Here is a 15,160-nt window from a genome sequence, read left to right as displayed (position 1 = left end):
AGCCATCATGTGACCGACGGGCGGTCATTCACGTGACCAGAGCGGGGAGCTCCCTTAGGTAAGCCACGGCCTCGGAGTGCCCGATTATCCGCGGCTCATGGGAAAGTGCGTCACCAATTCTACCTAAACGGAGAACTGCAGGAGATACTTACCACTCCTTCTACTCCTCCTACTCCTCCTACTCCTCCGATCCTTACTGTTTGTGCCCCATCACTTTGCACTCCCCTGGAGCTCCCGGCCCAGAGTCACCCAGAAGGCCTCTCCCCCGCCCAGAATACTGCCGTACATATTCGATCACCTATCCTTCAACTCACTCGGCCTGATCCGAGGTCCTCATTGATCACCGCCTTAGCGCCCTCATTGCAGTTTGCAGCTGTTTGCATCATCTGGCCCCGACTTCTCAGTTGAATCAACACACTGTTTTCTGTCACAGTGACCTGCCTTTCCTTCGTCCTTCGTCTATCGCTCCATATCCAGACCCTTCTCAGTGCGTCGGGCCCGCCATGGACGGCGATGTGGTGGCACAGTTCACTGAGATCACCGGCTCTAAGCCCGAGCTCGCTACCCAATATCTGCAGCTGGCCGATTTCAACATCGAGCAGGCCGTGCAACTTTTCTTCGAAAACGGCGGTGCTGCCTTGACTGAGGATACTTCAGCGTCGACCTCGAACCCTCCCAGAGCCCCTCATGCCGTCGGGTACGAAGATGAGTCGGGGACTGTCCATGTGGACTCGGACGATGACCTCACAATAGACGAAACACGCTCTGCCCCCCGCAACCAACAATCGCACGGCAGCGCTACCTTCGAAGATGACGCGGCGATGGCTCGTCGCCTCCAGGAAGAGATGTATAGAGGAGGTGGCAATGATGAAGATGACGTGCGTGCGCCGATGGCTCGGACGACGGAAACCTTGGTGGGGCCTGAAGCAGACTTTGATGATGGCGATATGCATGCCAGCATCTTGGGACAACTGCGCGCCCGTCAACAGCGACAGAGTCAGTATATCCATCTTTCTTGTTTCCTTTCTTGTCCGTTGGTCACTGACCCTGTTTGATTTCAGACCGGCCCGGCATTTTCAACCAGCGAGACACGGCATCGATATGGACTGGTGAGGACGAAAGCTCACAGCGCGAGAGACTGTCGGCTGCGACTGGAGGAGCATCGGACGCCTCCAACAAGTCCAATATGCTGGCTGAGATGTATCGTCCCCCATTCGACATCATGTCTAGGCTTTCATGGGACATGGCCCGAGAGGAAGGCCGTGGCAATGAAAGGTGGCTGCTGGTCAATATCCAGGATCCTTCTGTCTTCGACTGCCAGGTTCTCAACAGGGATCTCTGGAAAGACCCCAGCGTGAAAGACACCGTCAAAGAACATTTCATATTTTTGCAGTTCTCCAAAGACGACCCACGCGCCGGGCCGTATTTGCAGTACTATTTCCAGGGAAGCGATGTTTCGGAGAACTACCCTCACATCGCCATTGTTGATCCGCGGACTGGAGAGCAGATGAAGGTGTGGTCGGGCCCCCCCGTGGTGAAGGCCTCGGACTTCCTGATGCAACTCCACGAGTTCCTCGACCGTTACAGCCTGAAGCATAATGTGCGCAACCCCGTGGCTAAGCGGAAACCCGAGAAGAAGGAGAAGAACATCGATGCAATGACCGAGGAGGAAATGATGGAGATGGCGTTGAGGAACAGCCTTGGGGACGAGGCGACACAGGCCCCGAAGATGGAGGATCCCGACGATCTCACGCGCAGCACGGAGGATGTGAAGGGGAAGGGTAAGGCTGTTGACGAGGATTTCGAGATGGATGAGGCCGAGCCAAGCGTGCAGAGCGCGTTTGCCTCCATCCCGGACAACCGACCCCACACGGAGCCACCGGCGGACCCAGCCACCACCACCCGCATCCAGCTCCGACACCCATCGGGTCGGGTGATTCGGCGGTTTGCTCTGACGGACCCTGTGCAGCGGATCTACGAATGGCTGAAGGCGGAGCCCCCGTTGGCCGACAAGGCGGGGGTGGAGTTTGACCTCAATTCCATGGGCCGCAATCTGATTGACACCTTGGACTCGACCATCGAAGCTGCGGGGTTGAAGAACGGCACCGTTATGATAGGATATCACGAGGAATAAATCGGGGTCGGATTGCACTTGATGGCGGGAGTTAAGGGGGGGGGGGGCGATTGGGACTGGGGCCCGTTGCCCATGGGATGATGGGTTTTACTTTCTGGTGATAGATATCTTCCTCGCTTATTGCCCGGGAGTAAAGCATGGGTTGGGGGTCTGGCAGACTCTCTCACTGTGTCTCTCCCTCCCTGTATCGGGTAGCATTCCTTCATGCTTCTAATAATAATAATGAGCTCCCTTCTATCTTACGATCTAATGGGTTGTGATGAACCAACAAGCGGGGCAGTGGGCAGTGTAGGTTGCCAGCCTTAGGCTTCCAGGTGGTTGACAGGTGGTGATGCCTGAAGGCCTGACGTGCCTGACCATGCAGGCAAGGCACGGCCCTTCACCGCCTCCCGGAAGGGGCCAGCTGAGTGGTGGGGGGGCCCGGGCCGACCGCCTGGCAGAAGGCAACCCCGCGTTGCCCCAATCACCGGGCGGTTCCTGTCCGGTTCCGCTGGTTCACTTGTTGTTGTTCCATCCCACGCAAGGGAATCAAGTCATCATCCATCTGGAAAGCTTGCCTGGTCCCTTGCAATCCCTCACGCAAGGTGTGCCAGCCCTGCCAGCCCTGCCCTGCCCTTCCTCTTTCCCTTGATTTTCCCCCTTCTTCCCCCTCGTCCCCTCTCCTCTGAGTGTTCGCAAGTCTTGCCCCGGTTGGTCCGAGACACAGAATCACCGACTGTCAGCGCCGCAGCCGTCGGCCGCCGTCTCACCAAAACAATAGTATTCTAAATAGCACCCTCCTTCAAGCGCAATCATTGATCGAACTCTGTCTGCGCCGCCGCCGCCTTTCAATGTCTCCTTCTTTCGCCTGCCTCCTGATCAAACCAAACCCTACATCTCCTAGCCGCCTCGTCTAGGCCATAGACAGGTAGGTATGTTGTCGCCCTTGTCTGGATTGTCCTTCCAACTCCGCTCGGGAGCTGTTGTTGATCGATCAAAGCCTCAATATTTATTTCCTCTGCTTTCCCCCGCATGCACTCTTCCCACTCTGCAGCAATTATTACACTCATTCTTGCAGATGCTAATGCTGATTTCCGCTCCTCCAGCATTGCAGCCACACGTGAGCGTTTTAATAATTGATACCTGTTGAGCCGGCCTCAAGCACACTCAAGATGGAAGGCCTAGTGGATCCAGAGACCATTTATATGAAACAGAACTGTATCGGTATGTATTTCCAGACAAGTGGGATTTGCTGCGTTGCAAAATTGAAGCCCTGAACCTGACGATGGGATTACAGGTGGCGGGAGCTTCGGACGGGTCTACAAAGGGTATGTCACAGCAACTCCATCTCTTGGTTCTATCTTGCGATAGGCACTCACACTGTACTGTTACCTTAGCGTTGATAAGCGCACCGGCGCATCTGTTGCGATCAAGATCATCGACGTCGAAAATGCCGAAGACGAAGTCGAAGATATCATCCAGGAGATTGCCATCTTGTCTGAGCTGAACTCTCCTTACGTGACTCGATACCATGGATCATTCTTGAAAGGATCTAGTCTGTGGATCATCATGGAGTTCTGCTCCGGTGGCAGCTGTTCCGACTTGATGCGCCCGGGGACGATTCCTGAAGAGTATATCATGATCATCATCAAAGAGCTACTTCGGGGATTAGACTATCTGCACAGCGATAAGAAGTTGCATCGAGACGTCAAAGGTGACCCCACCCAACTCCCATGAGCTTCAAATCCGCTTCTCCGACGGTGTACTAACATCTTAATAGCTGCAAACATCCTCCTTACCTCGGGTGGTCAGGTGAAGTTGGCAGATTTTGGAGTCTCCAGTCAATTATCGGCCACAATGACCAAGAAGAACACTTTCGTGGGTACTCCCTTTTGGATGGCACCAGAAGTGATCAAGCAGTCTGGATATGATTATAAAGCCGATATCTGGTCTCTTGGAATCACTGCGATTGAGTTGGCCAACGGAGAACCTCCTTACTCGGACATCCACCCCATGAAGGTGTTGTTCCTAATCCCCAAGAACCCTCCTCCGGTCCTGCAAGGCGATTACAGCAAGGCCTTTAAGAACTTTGTCGAGCTTTGTTTGAGACGTGATCCGAGGGAGAGGCCTTCGGCTAGAGAACTGCTCGAGCACCCGTTCGTCAAAAGGGCAAAGAAGACGACCTATCTGACAGAGCTGATCGAGCGCTATGAGCGCTGGAATGCAATCCACGGGAACGGAGGCAATGAGGAAGAGGAAGACATCGCTCAGGAGCCCCTACCCGAAACCCCCTCCCCCGAAGATGAGGATGATCTCTGGGATTTCGGCACTGTGCGACCTGCGGGGCGCGCGCCTGCTTTAAAGCCGATGAAAGAGGCAGATATGAACGCCCGGGCTCACGAACATGCCGAGTGGGGTGTGAGAGACGATCATCGCAAAGAGATGCTACGACCGAAGGCCAATGCCCCCTCGGTACCCCTGCAGACCAAGAATATAAGCAGTGCGGCGCCCAACCCACTGTCACCCACTAAAATCCCATTGCCGCCTTCTCCCACCAAGCAGCCACCAGGACTGCCACAACCCCAGACCCCTTCGCATCTTCAGCGGCCAGTCACACGCCAACCGAAGGGAAGCCCCCTTAACGAATATGACCGAGTTCTGCAGCACGCCTTGGCTGAGGACCTGAGTTTTCTCGAGCTTGATCGATCCCCGAGCGCTCCTTCCACCGCTTCCAAAGACCGAAATGCTCATCGAAGTGCCGCCCCAGCCGTACAAGGATATCAGAAAGCCCGACAACCACAGTTCCCCGAAGGTCCATCATATCAGGGGCGCTTCCCGGCTCAGCCGGCACACAGCCTCGCGGATCAGAATGTCAGGCCGGTAATGGAGCCATATCCACAGCGTCAGCTGTATTTGCATTCACAGCAACAGCCACAATCTCGGCTCCCTCCCACACCTAAGCACATGCCACCACCGCCTCCGGCATCACGACCCCAGCAAGCACCGCTGTATAATCCTCAGCCCATGGCCATTCACTCTGGTTACTCACAGGTCAACAACACGACCGACGGAACCCTTGACGAAAGAGCGTCTGGCTCGCAGCAGGAAATTACGGCGCTTAATAGCGTGATATTACCTGCACTTAAAGCAGCCATCCGTCGCCGGGCGAGGCGTCTGGAGCTCTCTTCGCGCAACCCTGGAAGCGAGGATATCTATGACAAGTCACGCCAGGAGTATGTCCATGGGATGATGGAAGACCTGGTGGGTGAGATGTCCGAAATGTTCTCACGGCTTGAGCGATGGGATAATGAAGCACCTGTGGGGATGGGCGCTCAGGTGTCATCCTTTTTGGAAGGGTTCCTCGAAGAGGTCCTCGTCCGAATTGAACCGTCCGACTCCGACTCGAATCCTAGTAGGGCTTAGACATCACTCTAGTCCTTGATTCCTCGCCAAAGCTACGACAACCACTTAACCAACCCTGATCCTTGCGTATCTTGCCTTGGTTTGATTTTACAAAACCACCCTTCCCTCCCCCTTTCTCCGAAATACACTTACATACGATGCTTGGGTAGACAGGCCTGTTGTTGGTTGATTCTCCATAAAACGATCGGACAAGACGCCTCAAGTCCAGCATCCATCTGTCTTCCTTTTTCCATCTTGATTACTTACCCTCAAGGCTTTCTGGGCTGGGTCCTACAAACATTTAGTGAGCGGAAGTTGCCTTACTGGAATTTGGCCTTCTCTTTTTTCTGTTTTTTTCTGAGGACAGCTGTGTGAATACATGATGTATGAGTGGAGTGTGTTGGTGTTGGATTGTTTTCGTTTCCTTTTTTTGTTTTTCTGAGACTACAGCTTTGTGAGTGAATACATGATGTATGAGTGGAGTGTGTTGGTGTTGGATTGTTTTCGTTTCCTTTTTCTGTTTTTCTGAGACTACGGCTTTGTGAGTGAATACATGATGTATGAGTGGAGTGTGTTGGTGTTGGTGTTGGATTATTGTCTTTTTTCTTTCTTTCTTCTCTTCTCTTCTCTTCTCATTTCTGTTTTTTCCCCCTTTCCCCCTTACGCCTTCGTTTCTCTTCTTCTCTTCTCCTCTTCCTTTCTCCATTGCATGTAAGGATAACAGAATGAATGACCTGGCGGAATGTAACTTATTACATTGTTTGTGTTTCGAGCTAGCGAGCGAGGTCTTAGAATAAAATAATAGGACTGACTGGCTATGGTACTGACTAGTGACTACCGATGTTCTGTTCGGGTATGCATTATTCGGATATCATATCCTATATTTAAAACGACATCGTGTAGTTTAGTTCGAGCGAACTCGCTCCCCTCGTATGTACTTGTACTTGATCACTTATCACCGATCGCTCGATAGCAGCCACTCTAGCAGAGTTCATGCCAGACGAGCAGGATGCATTTATCGGGATGGAATTCGCGACGGGAACGAAGACACCACTGTTCTGCTCTGCTGGTGTTGGTAAGGTCGGTTCGGGCCCTAGATAGAAATAGAGCAGCAGCCATGCATGAACTGAACTGAAATGAACTGAAATGGAGTCCACCGAATTTGCAGATCAGCAGCAGCTGGACAGCTAGTGTAAGCGCCCGTCGCGGCAAGTCTACAGAATGTAGTGTAGTCCAATTCGAGTAGATTTGACGATGGGCTCGATAGTCCCGGGACGTAGTTAGGTAGGACAAAGGATATCGTATCGTATCTTGTCTTACTCCCGTGCTTCTCACATTTGGCATCATCCAATACATTGGGAAAAGCAGAAACAAGAGTACGGACGAGTTGAGCGATGAGGGGGGTTATCGGAGGGCTTGGGTTGTAAGTATAGTATGTATACAACCTGGATATCCGGTGCCTGGTTTAATAGGTTCCAGTTTCCAGTTTCAAGTGTACTTGCAGCCTTTAAAGGATATCCTCGCTACTCGCTCTGAGCGCAGTTATATATGTCATGGCTGTTGCCGTCCATCTGAGCAAGGACACTCGGTCTGAGCAACCCCATATACATATAACAGACACCATCGAAGATGAGGGAAGTGTAGGTGTCTATCCCAGGCAAAGATGAAGATAACTGCCTGCAGCGTCAACGACTCACCCCGCAGGACGAAATAGCCAATCTGTCTCGGGGGTAGGAATCAAGTAATTCGTGATGTTGAATTCGTTGGTATTTGACTGCGAGCCATCGACCACGGAGGCGGCGGCGGTGGTGGTAGTAGTGGAAGTGGCAGTGGTAGTGATGGCGGCAGAGCCGGTCAACATGGAGTTATTAACCGTGTCAGCAATATCCAGGTTAAGGATATCGGATGCACGTGTTGCAGGGACACGCGGGACGTTAAAGAAGCCGAAAACATCGAGGTATTCGAGTTCGTTGGGAGCGGGGTTCCTGACCATTGCGGCTGCCGCAGCAGCTGTCATTGTTGATGATGATGATGATGATGATGATGTAGCTGGCGCGGGGGGTTGGCTACCAGATACAGAAGGGGAAGAACGGGGTTGTCTGGAGATGAGAAAGTCGAGGTCGAACGCGCATCGACGCATATCAGCAAGGATTTTGACAGTGGAGGGGGTGGTGCGTTCGGGGTCCTCGGCGCCGGATTGTTGGTATTCGCCGTATTCGTCGAGGACGCGCTGCAGGATGGAGCTGTAGCGGTCGGCGACTTTCCAGTGCTTGCCCATCTGGGCGAGGGTGTCGACGAAGAAGATGATATCGGGGCTGACGGTGTGGGCGATTGTGGAGCCGTGGACGAGGAGTAGACGGGCGGAGACCCAGAGGGTGAAGGCGAAGGGGGGGCCGAGTTTGTCGAGGATGTTGTTGTCTGTGACGAAGCGGGTCACGGAGAGGATGTTGTCAACGGCGAGGAGGCAGCGTTGGCTGGCGCTGTAGGAGGGGGTGAAGATTGGGGAGCGCGTGGTGGGGTAGGCTGCTGATGAGTGGAGGCGGATGACTGCACTGGAGGAGAGTGAGATTCACGTTACTTGGGGGGGGGGGAAGGTAGGGGGGTGAACGTACGTTTGGTAGGTGGCGTGGAGCTGGACCCAGTCGCAATGGATCCCTTTGGTGTGTTTTGATCCATTAAACAATCGAGAGGAATTCTCGTAGGCATATTCGGCTGGAAGGCCGAATTCCCAGGATGTCAGTTCATTGTCGAGCCTGCGGTAGGTTGCCTGCCATTCCTCGACGTCCGAAAGCGCTCCTATGTCGACGGGTCGCTTTAGGAACGAATGGATCCGCGAAAATATGCCCAGGATCTCGATGTAGAGCCCAAAGGTTCCGACGTTTTCGGCCCGGCTCACGTAGTCAGCGCGTTCACTGGAGCGTTGGAACCACCTGGTTTCGACCGGCTCGTTTTTGAGGAAATATTCATCCCTGCAGGGAAGCTTCCGGTCGATGTCTTTGTCGTCTAGAGCGAAATCGAAAGCAGTTGCAATGGTGGAGTATCGATCTAGAAGATATACCATCCAGAAGAGCCTCCGTCTGCCCTCGTCCTCGATCCAGGAGTCGGGTTCCGGGAGAGTAACGGCACGGAGAGTGTAGATGGAGGGGTAGCTCGGGGCAATGAGGGAAGACTTAGACTCTACAGCGAGTCCCAGCTGGACCACTGACCGTGTGATGAGTGCAAGCAGTTTCCACCCTGGAGGGCCGTTGGAAGAGCCCACGAGGTCCAGGGCGAGTATGACCAGAGCCTGGAGGGCCTTGACCGATGAGTTTTCAAGTCCGTAGAGCAGGACCTTTTGCTTTGAAGAATCGTGGTACCGTTTGCGGCTTTGCTCATTGAGCCTGCTATCGTTTGAAAAGCGAAGGGTGGTAGCAACTATGGCGTACAGCACCGCCCTGTCTGCCTCCTCCAGCGGGGATGGACCGAAAAAAGTATCGAGAGTCGTCCGACGATGAAGAACAGGACACCATGTGTTGATATGCTCGAAATAGAGGTCTACCAGCGCATATAATAGATCATACGGCGGTAGATCAAGCTCTGGGTCTGCAAGCGACTGTTCCTGGTTGGCAAACAGATTGACTGGGACTTTCAGTGACGATTCATTTCCTGTATAATCGTTGTGTGGCGGATTGCCTGGGGTTTGCATCAAAGGAGCCGGAGCAGAGATGCTATTCGAAAGTTGGTTACGGATTGCATTCTTGACGGACATGTCCGACGGACTGGTTATGGATGCCTCCGACTGGCGTGGTGGAGGGACCATAGACGATGGTTCATGGAAATAGAAGGCATTTTGGGGGCTGGGGCCCTGTGCTGTCTCGGATGGAGAGCTATATGAGAAGGGCCCTTGCTGGGCTATTTCATGGGGCATGCGAGACTGGCCCTGGATGATATGTGTTTCAATCAGGCGGGCCTGTGTTTGGATGACTTGTTCCAGGCGATCTGCTCACGTCGTTGGCAACAGTCTCACAATACACTGTACTCTCTTGACCTACCTAGCCTTTGCTCCAGTTCCTTTCCATAGCCTGCGCGGAGGCCGGGCTTTTTTCGCTCTTTGTACTCGCACAGCTGACCATTGCGAGCGCACCATCCACAGCTCGGTTGAACGCGATCTAGCCTCGTTAGCTGACGTATGTCTAGAGCAGGGATTGCAAGCGAAAGGGGGGGGGGGGAAGGGGGGTATATCTACCGCATTTAACCTTTCTCAGCTTACATAGCTCACACCTTAATCCGTTAGTATCTTTCGCATAGTCCCACACCGTGCACAGCTAGCTAAGAGGAGGAAGGGTCAGAAGGGCTCTCTGTGCTGTTGAGCTACATACGACACTGTAAGAGGGCGTTTGCGTTTCAAGGCCCTCGAGACGCCGGCACCGTTCTGCGCAACCTGCTCGGTATCGATGTCGACGGCGGACCAGGATTCCTCCCCGCTGTGATCTTGTTCCGGATCGTCAGGCAGTCGGGATGAAATCCGCTGAGCAGTGGCAGCTGCTGCGGTGTTCGACATGGTCCTTAGCGAGTCGGGGGTATGGCTACCGTTGGATCACTAGCAAAGGGTCATGGTCCAGGCGGATAAGTCGGGGGAATTGAACCGAAGAGAGGGAGAGAAAAGATGCGGAGAATGAGGGATGGGGAGAAGCAGGAAGGAGAGAGAGAGAGAGAGAGAGAGAGGAGAACGATCAACGATCACCCCGCAAAAGTCGGCAATCCCAAATCCCGCCGGCAATTTCCTCCCCAAACAAAGACGGCGGCTGAAGTCCGGGGAAACAGGCGAACCAGACTAACTCCTTCGACTACTAGCAGGAGTGCCCAGGCTTGTATTCCGTTCTTCCAGCCAGGCATCGCATTCCTCCGCTCATCCATGAGGCCTGCAGAACACCCTCGGGGAGCATTGCCCCGAGCCACTCCCCTCCGACAGCCCCTCGTCGCAGCTCTCAAAGCCGATCTCGTGCTCTCAAATATGGCCAAGGCCCTCGGGCAAGCTGACTCTTAATTCGCTTTTGTTCTCTTCTTTTCTAGCATCCCACGCTTCCTCTGTTTCTCTGCTCTCGCCAACATGAGCTCCGCTACAGCGTTTCCCCGCATCAAAGAGATCCGCACTTTCGTCATCGATGGAGTGGGATCGGGAGGTGATTACCACAATGTAAGCTGACCCAATTCCTCGACAAAATACATTGGCTGGTTTGGTTCAGCATGCTAAACGACTGGCGTCCAGGTCAAAGGAGGCCACTGGCTGGTTGACAGCAACATCTCGACCCCGATGACTCGGTGGGCACAATACCGCGGCTCTCGCACATCGTGGGGTATCAACGTCTTGGGCTCCTTCTTTGTCGAAATTGAGGCCACGGATGGAACCAAGGGGTTTGCCACGGGCTTCGGGGGACCTCCGGCTTGCTGGCTGGTCCAGCAACACTTTGAGCGTTTCCTGCTCGGCGCAGGTGAACCACCCCCAGGTTCATCGAAAGGACATACAAACTGATCATATCCTATCTCTTAGACCCACGAGACGTCAACGAGCTGTTTGAAAAGATGTACCGGGGCTCCATGTTCTACGGTAGAAAGGGTCTGCCCGTTGCCGTCATCTCAGTGATCGACTTGGCTCTGTGGGATCTGCTGGGCAAGATCCGCAAGGAACCTGTCTACAAACTCATTGGCGGCGCCACCCGCTCACGGCTGGACTTTTACTGCACCGGTCCGCAACCCGCCGCGGCCAAGGCAATGGGCTTCTCCGGAGCCAAGGTGGCTCTCCCTCACGGACCGGACGAGGGAACAGAAGGGCTACTGAAGAACGTCCAGTACCTCCGCAAGCAGCGAGCATCCATCGGCCCAGACTTCCCGCTGCGCGTCGACTGCTACATGTCCCTGAACGTGCCATACACGATCGAGCTCGTGAAGCGCTGTGAAGCGGAGGGCATCAACATCGACTGGTGGGAGGAGTGTCTGACCCCCGACGACTTCGACGGCCAAGCCCTTCTGAAGCGAGCCCATCCCACGGTGAAGTTCACCACCGGCGAGCACGAGTACTCGCGCTATGGATTCCGGAAACTCATCGAGGGCCGCAATCTGGACATCATCCAGCCTGATGTAATGTGGGTGGGTGGCTTGACAGAGCTGCTTAAGATCTCGGCGCATGCCAGCGCCTACGATCTCCCCGTTGTCCCCCACGCGTCCGGACCCTACTCGTACCACTTCGTGGTCTCGCAGCCCAACACCCCATTCCAGGAGTATCTGGCCAACTCTCCGGACGGAAGCACCGTCGAGCCTGTCTTTGGAAACCTGTTCCTCAACGAACCCATTCCTACCCAGGGATACCTCGACATCTCGATCCTAGACAAGCCGGGGTTCGGTCTTGAGCTCAATCCTGCTGCTCCCCTTATTTCCGCGGCTTCCATCCTCACGCCGGCCCCTCAAAGGGCCCTAGTAGCTCCGACTGAGCCAGAAACGAACGGTACAGCTTGAATTTCAGAAACATAGTTGGGGGGGGGTATTGAGAATTTTTAGTTTAAAGCATACACAATGGCAATATCTTAGGTTTCGGTTCTGTCAAACAATACTACCGTGTACTGTAAGCCCTAGCCCAACCGGCTAAACAGTAAACAGTAAATATTCCCCTCAAATGTGGGGGTAAATCCGCCGATGTGGGGGGGTTCGGGGCAACAATACCACGAGAAGCCCGAGGGGACTCCACCGGCCATCTTATCGCTCCGGCGGGGAATTCCAGTACAAAGTACACAGTACACAGTAGAGAAAACATCTTTATTATTTATCTAAACCGAGCGCCATCCAGCTCTACACAAATACACCCTCCATAGCCAACCTCCAGAGAACCAACCACCAGCCCCCACAATGCCCCTCCCCCAACTCCTAACCGGCAAAGTCGCCGCCATCACAGGCGGATTAACCGGCATTGGCAGGGTACGCGAACCCCTCAAACAAACCCCCAAGTCCCCAAGTCCCCAAACCCAACACCTAACCTATCCATCCATCCATCCATCCACTACTTAGGCCATCGCCCTCGAATACCTCCGCCACGGCGCCAAAGTCGCCGTCAACCACCTGGGCGGACCGAAAGACGAGCCCCTCGTCGAAGTGATGCAGAAAGACATGCTAGAGATAACAACAACAGGGGGCGAAGAGAGCGCCGAGAGCCGATTCCTCCTTGTTCCGGGGGACATTTCCCAGCCGGAGACGGGGCGGGAGTTCGTCGCCAAGGCAGTGGACGCGTTTGGGAGGCTGGATGTGTTTGTGAGTAACGCCGGGGTGTGTAGGTTTGAGGAGTTTCTGGAGTGGGTGGCGCCTTTTTTTTTCTTCTCCCCCTCTCCGTCTCTCACATATACATACACAAACATACATATAATATATGTGATGTTATGTGATGTGATGTTATGTCCTGGCCATTACACTTAAAACCATACTCACATCAACATGTCTACTGCAGAGTCGACCCCCCCCTCCTCGGACACACAATATCCACCAACCTCACCGGCGCCTTCTGGGCCACACAAGCCGCGGCCCGCCAAATGGCACTGGCGCAATCTCCGCCCGGCGGCTCAATCATCGGAATCAGCTCGATCTCCGCGCTCGTAGGCGGCGGCCAGCAGACGCACTACACGCCGACCAAGGCGGGGGTGCTCAGTCTGATGCAGTCGTGTGCGGTGGCGTTAGGGAAATACGGGATCCGGTGTAATGCGCTTCTGCCGGGGACGATTCGCACGCAGCTGAATGATGAGGATATGAGCGATCCGGTCAAGAGGACGTATATGGAGGGGAGGATCCCGTTGGGGAGACTGGGTCAGCCGCCGGATTTGGCGGGGCCGGCGGTGTTTTTGGCTTGTGAGGAGTTGAGTGGGTATGTGGTGAGTTTTGCCCTCTTTCTTTCTTGTCTGGCTGGCTGGCTGGGTTTGTGGGTGTGGATGTGGATGAGAGATTATGGCTAACGGGTGTTTGGTGGTAGACTGGCGCACAGATCCTGGTCGATGGGGGGCTTTTTGTTAATCTCCAGTGAGAGTGAGAGTGAGATAGAACGTGACCGATGTCCTGCATATTATGATTCGAACATACAACTCAGAGAAAGGTGTATATATACTCCCCAACAAGGATCATTACAGCTCAATCCCATATGCCTTCACTGCAACACCGCCCCAAACACCCTCCTTCTGCTCTCGAGTCAACCCCCTCTTCTCCAAGATCCCCTCAACAATACTCCTCCAACGCCCCCAGGCGACCGCATTCCCCCCACCTCCCACATTGCACACCGGCCAGTCCGAGCCAAACATGACCCTCTCAGGCCCAAACGCATCGAAGACCACATCGGTCCACAACCGGAGCTGCTCCACCAGGGACGCAACATCCGGTCCATCCTCCGCCGTCAGCGGAGGAAACTCGGAAAACGCACCCGAAAGCTTCATGTACGTCGTAGGATGCTGCGCCATGGCAGTGACCAGGGAACTCCACTCCAGGAAATCAGGATGCGTAGCAATCGAGTCCGGCGACGAGAAGGGTAGACGGAGATTCGGTTTACACAGGTGATCTGAGAGAAGATTCCATTAGCAGCCATCACCAGCACCAGCACCAGCACCAGCATCCCCACCAAAAACCGAAAAGGATCAGCTGCAGAACATAACGTACTAATAACAATAACCACCCTCTCCCCCTTCCTCCCCTCCACGCCCCGATAAACCATCCTCATCATCTCCGCTGCCTCCCTAAGCTGCCAAAGCCCGCCCTGACGGGCATCGACCCCAAGATCGAAGACAAGATTCCGCTGGCCCAGCCACTTCAACCCGTCCACGAAACCGGACTGTAGCATCACACCCCGCTGCTTATCCTGGACCAGGTACCGGAATCCGCGGACTTTCTTGAATGTCGCGTCCGTGAGGGTGCGTTCTTTCACCAGGGCAAGGAATCTCTCCAGTAGAGCAGGTCCCCCCGGGACAGGCGCCCAAGGTACCATGGCGAGACAGAGCTGGCCGTCGACATTGGTGTGGCCTTCGCCTGGGACGGGGTTGTTGGAGATGATGCGGGTGAGGAGGGAGACTTCGTCGAGGGCGTTGGTCCACCCGGACTCGGATTCTTCTTCGATCGAGGAGATCCGGTCGGTTTCGAGGAAGATGAAGCCACGGAGGTAGAGCGATTGCGGCTGTGGTTGCGGTTGCGCGTGCGGGATGTCTGATTCTGGGCCTGGGGATTGGGAGGTGGGGACGGAGGAGGTTGCGAGGCGGTATTCGTCGATGGAGTGTTGGGAGCTGAGAGGGCCGGAGGGGTTGTGCCAGGCTAGAGTGGGAAGATGCGATTCGGGGAAGAGGTGGATGTGGGAGTCTACGATTGGAATGGGCATTGTGGTGGTGGTGGTGGTGAAGACTCGACGGAATTGAGGCAGAAGATGATCGAAGATCGGACACCGAATGAAGGGCAAGAGAAGAGTTTGTAGCGACGCGAGCTCAGAGAGGGGAAGTTGATCGGTCATTCGGTCATCACATCATGCGATACCCCAAGTGTGGGGGAGGGTCGGGGAGGCATTGGTCCGAAGCCAGCCCCGATCGTAGTGCCTACCAGGACGGTTAGACTGCTGCATGCAGACCGAGACCTTCTAGCCTCGGATCAGGTCTTTTG

The 15,160-nt window shown here is 54.5% G+C and overlaps 7 protein-coding genes across 7 annotated transcripts; 4 read left to right on the top strand and 3 right to left on the bottom strand.

Moving 5' to 3' along the window:
• Positions 1–137: 137 nt before the first annotated feature.
• Positions 138–2,195, top strand: BO70DRAFT_365809 (DNA-protein crosslink repair co-factor UBX5). Its single transcript, XM_025544163.1, has 2 exons — positions 138–996; positions 1,062–2,195. The coding sequence occupies exons 1-2, from the start codon at positions 504–506 to the stop codon at positions 2,132–2,134; spliced, it is 1,566 nt and encodes a 521-aa protein (XP_025395570.1). The 5' UTR covers positions 138–503; the 3' UTR covers positions 2,135–2,195.
• Positions 2,196–3,285: 1,090 nt separating this feature from the next.
• On the top strand, positions 3,286–5,536 carry BO70DRAFT_299831 (putative Ste20-like serine/threonine protein kinase; the record flags this gene model as incomplete). The annotated part of the gene is made up of 4 exons (XM_025539647.1): positions 3,286–3,337; positions 3,411–3,441; positions 3,511–3,827; positions 3,894–5,536. 4 exons carry the CDS (start codon positions 3,286–3,288, stop codon positions 5,534–5,536), a joined length of 2,043 nt encoding a protein of 680 aa, XP_025395569.1.
• A 140-nt stretch (positions 5,537–5,676) lies between these two features.
• On the bottom strand, positions 5,677–6,386 carry BO70DRAFT_147794 (uncharacterized protein). Its single transcript, XM_025538179.1, has 2 exons — positions 6,344–6,386; positions 5,677–6,288 (listed from the first exon to the last, which is right to left on the bottom strand). Exon 2 carries the CDS (start codon positions 6,219–6,221, stop codon positions 5,817–5,819), a length of 405 nt encoding a protein of 134 aa, XP_025395568.1. The 5' UTR covers positions 6,222–6,288; positions 6,344–6,386; the 3' UTR covers positions 5,677–5,816.
• An 822-nt stretch (positions 6,387–7,208) lies between these two features.
• BO70DRAFT_400058 (putative C6 transcription factor) lies at positions 7,209–10,055 on the bottom strand (the record flags this gene model as incomplete). Its single annotated transcript, XM_025546895.1, has 5 exons — positions 7,209–8,067; positions 8,128–9,493; positions 9,547–9,663; positions 9,765–9,775; positions 9,874–10,055. 5 exons carry the CDS (start codon positions 10,053–10,055, stop codon positions 7,209–7,211), a joined length of 2,535 nt encoding a protein of 844 aa, XP_025395567.1.
• Positions 10,056–10,590: 535 nt separating this feature from the next.
• On the top strand, positions 10,591–12,059 carry BO70DRAFT_322644 (L-rhamnonate dehydratase). Its single transcript, XM_025540557.1, has 3 exons — positions 10,591–10,691; positions 10,764–10,986; positions 11,046–12,059. The coding sequence occupies exons 1-3, from the start codon at positions 10,605–10,607 to the stop codon at positions 12,005–12,007; spliced, it is 1,272 nt and encodes a 423-aa protein (XP_025395566.1). The 5' UTR covers positions 10,591–10,604; the 3' UTR covers positions 12,008–12,059.
• A 335-nt stretch (positions 12,060–12,394) lies between these two features.
• Positions 12,395–13,553, top strand: BO70DRAFT_432495 (SDR family NAD(P)-dependent oxidoreductase; the record flags this gene model as incomplete). Its single annotated transcript, XM_025548324.1, has 4 exons — positions 12,395–12,463; positions 12,554–12,834; positions 12,987–13,404; positions 13,503–13,553. 4 exons carry the CDS (start codon positions 12,395–12,397, stop codon positions 13,551–13,553), a joined length of 819 nt encoding a protein of 272 aa, XP_025395565.1.
• BO70DRAFT_365804 (uncharacterized protein) lies at positions 13,449–15,034 on the bottom strand. The gene is made up of 2 exons (XM_025544162.1): positions 14,177–15,034; positions 13,449–14,078 (listed from the first exon to the last, which is right to left on the bottom strand). The coding sequence occupies exons 1-2, from the start codon at positions 14,883–14,885 to the stop codon at positions 13,651–13,653; spliced, it is 1,137 nt and encodes a 378-aa protein (XP_025395564.1). The 5' UTR covers positions 14,886–15,034; the 3' UTR covers positions 13,449–13,650.
• Between the last annotated feature and the right edge of the window lie 126 nt (positions 15,035–15,160).

Source organism: Aspergillus heteromorphus, assembly GCF_003184545.1.
Source record: "Aspergillus heteromorphus CBS 117.55 chromosome Unknown BO70scaffold_33, whole genome shotgun sequence".
Taxonomy (NCBI): Eukaryota; Fungi; Ascomycota; class Eurotiomycetes; order Eurotiales; family Aspergillaceae; genus Aspergillus; species Aspergillus heteromorphus.
This window is presented reverse-complemented; position numbering and strand designations above follow the sequence as displayed.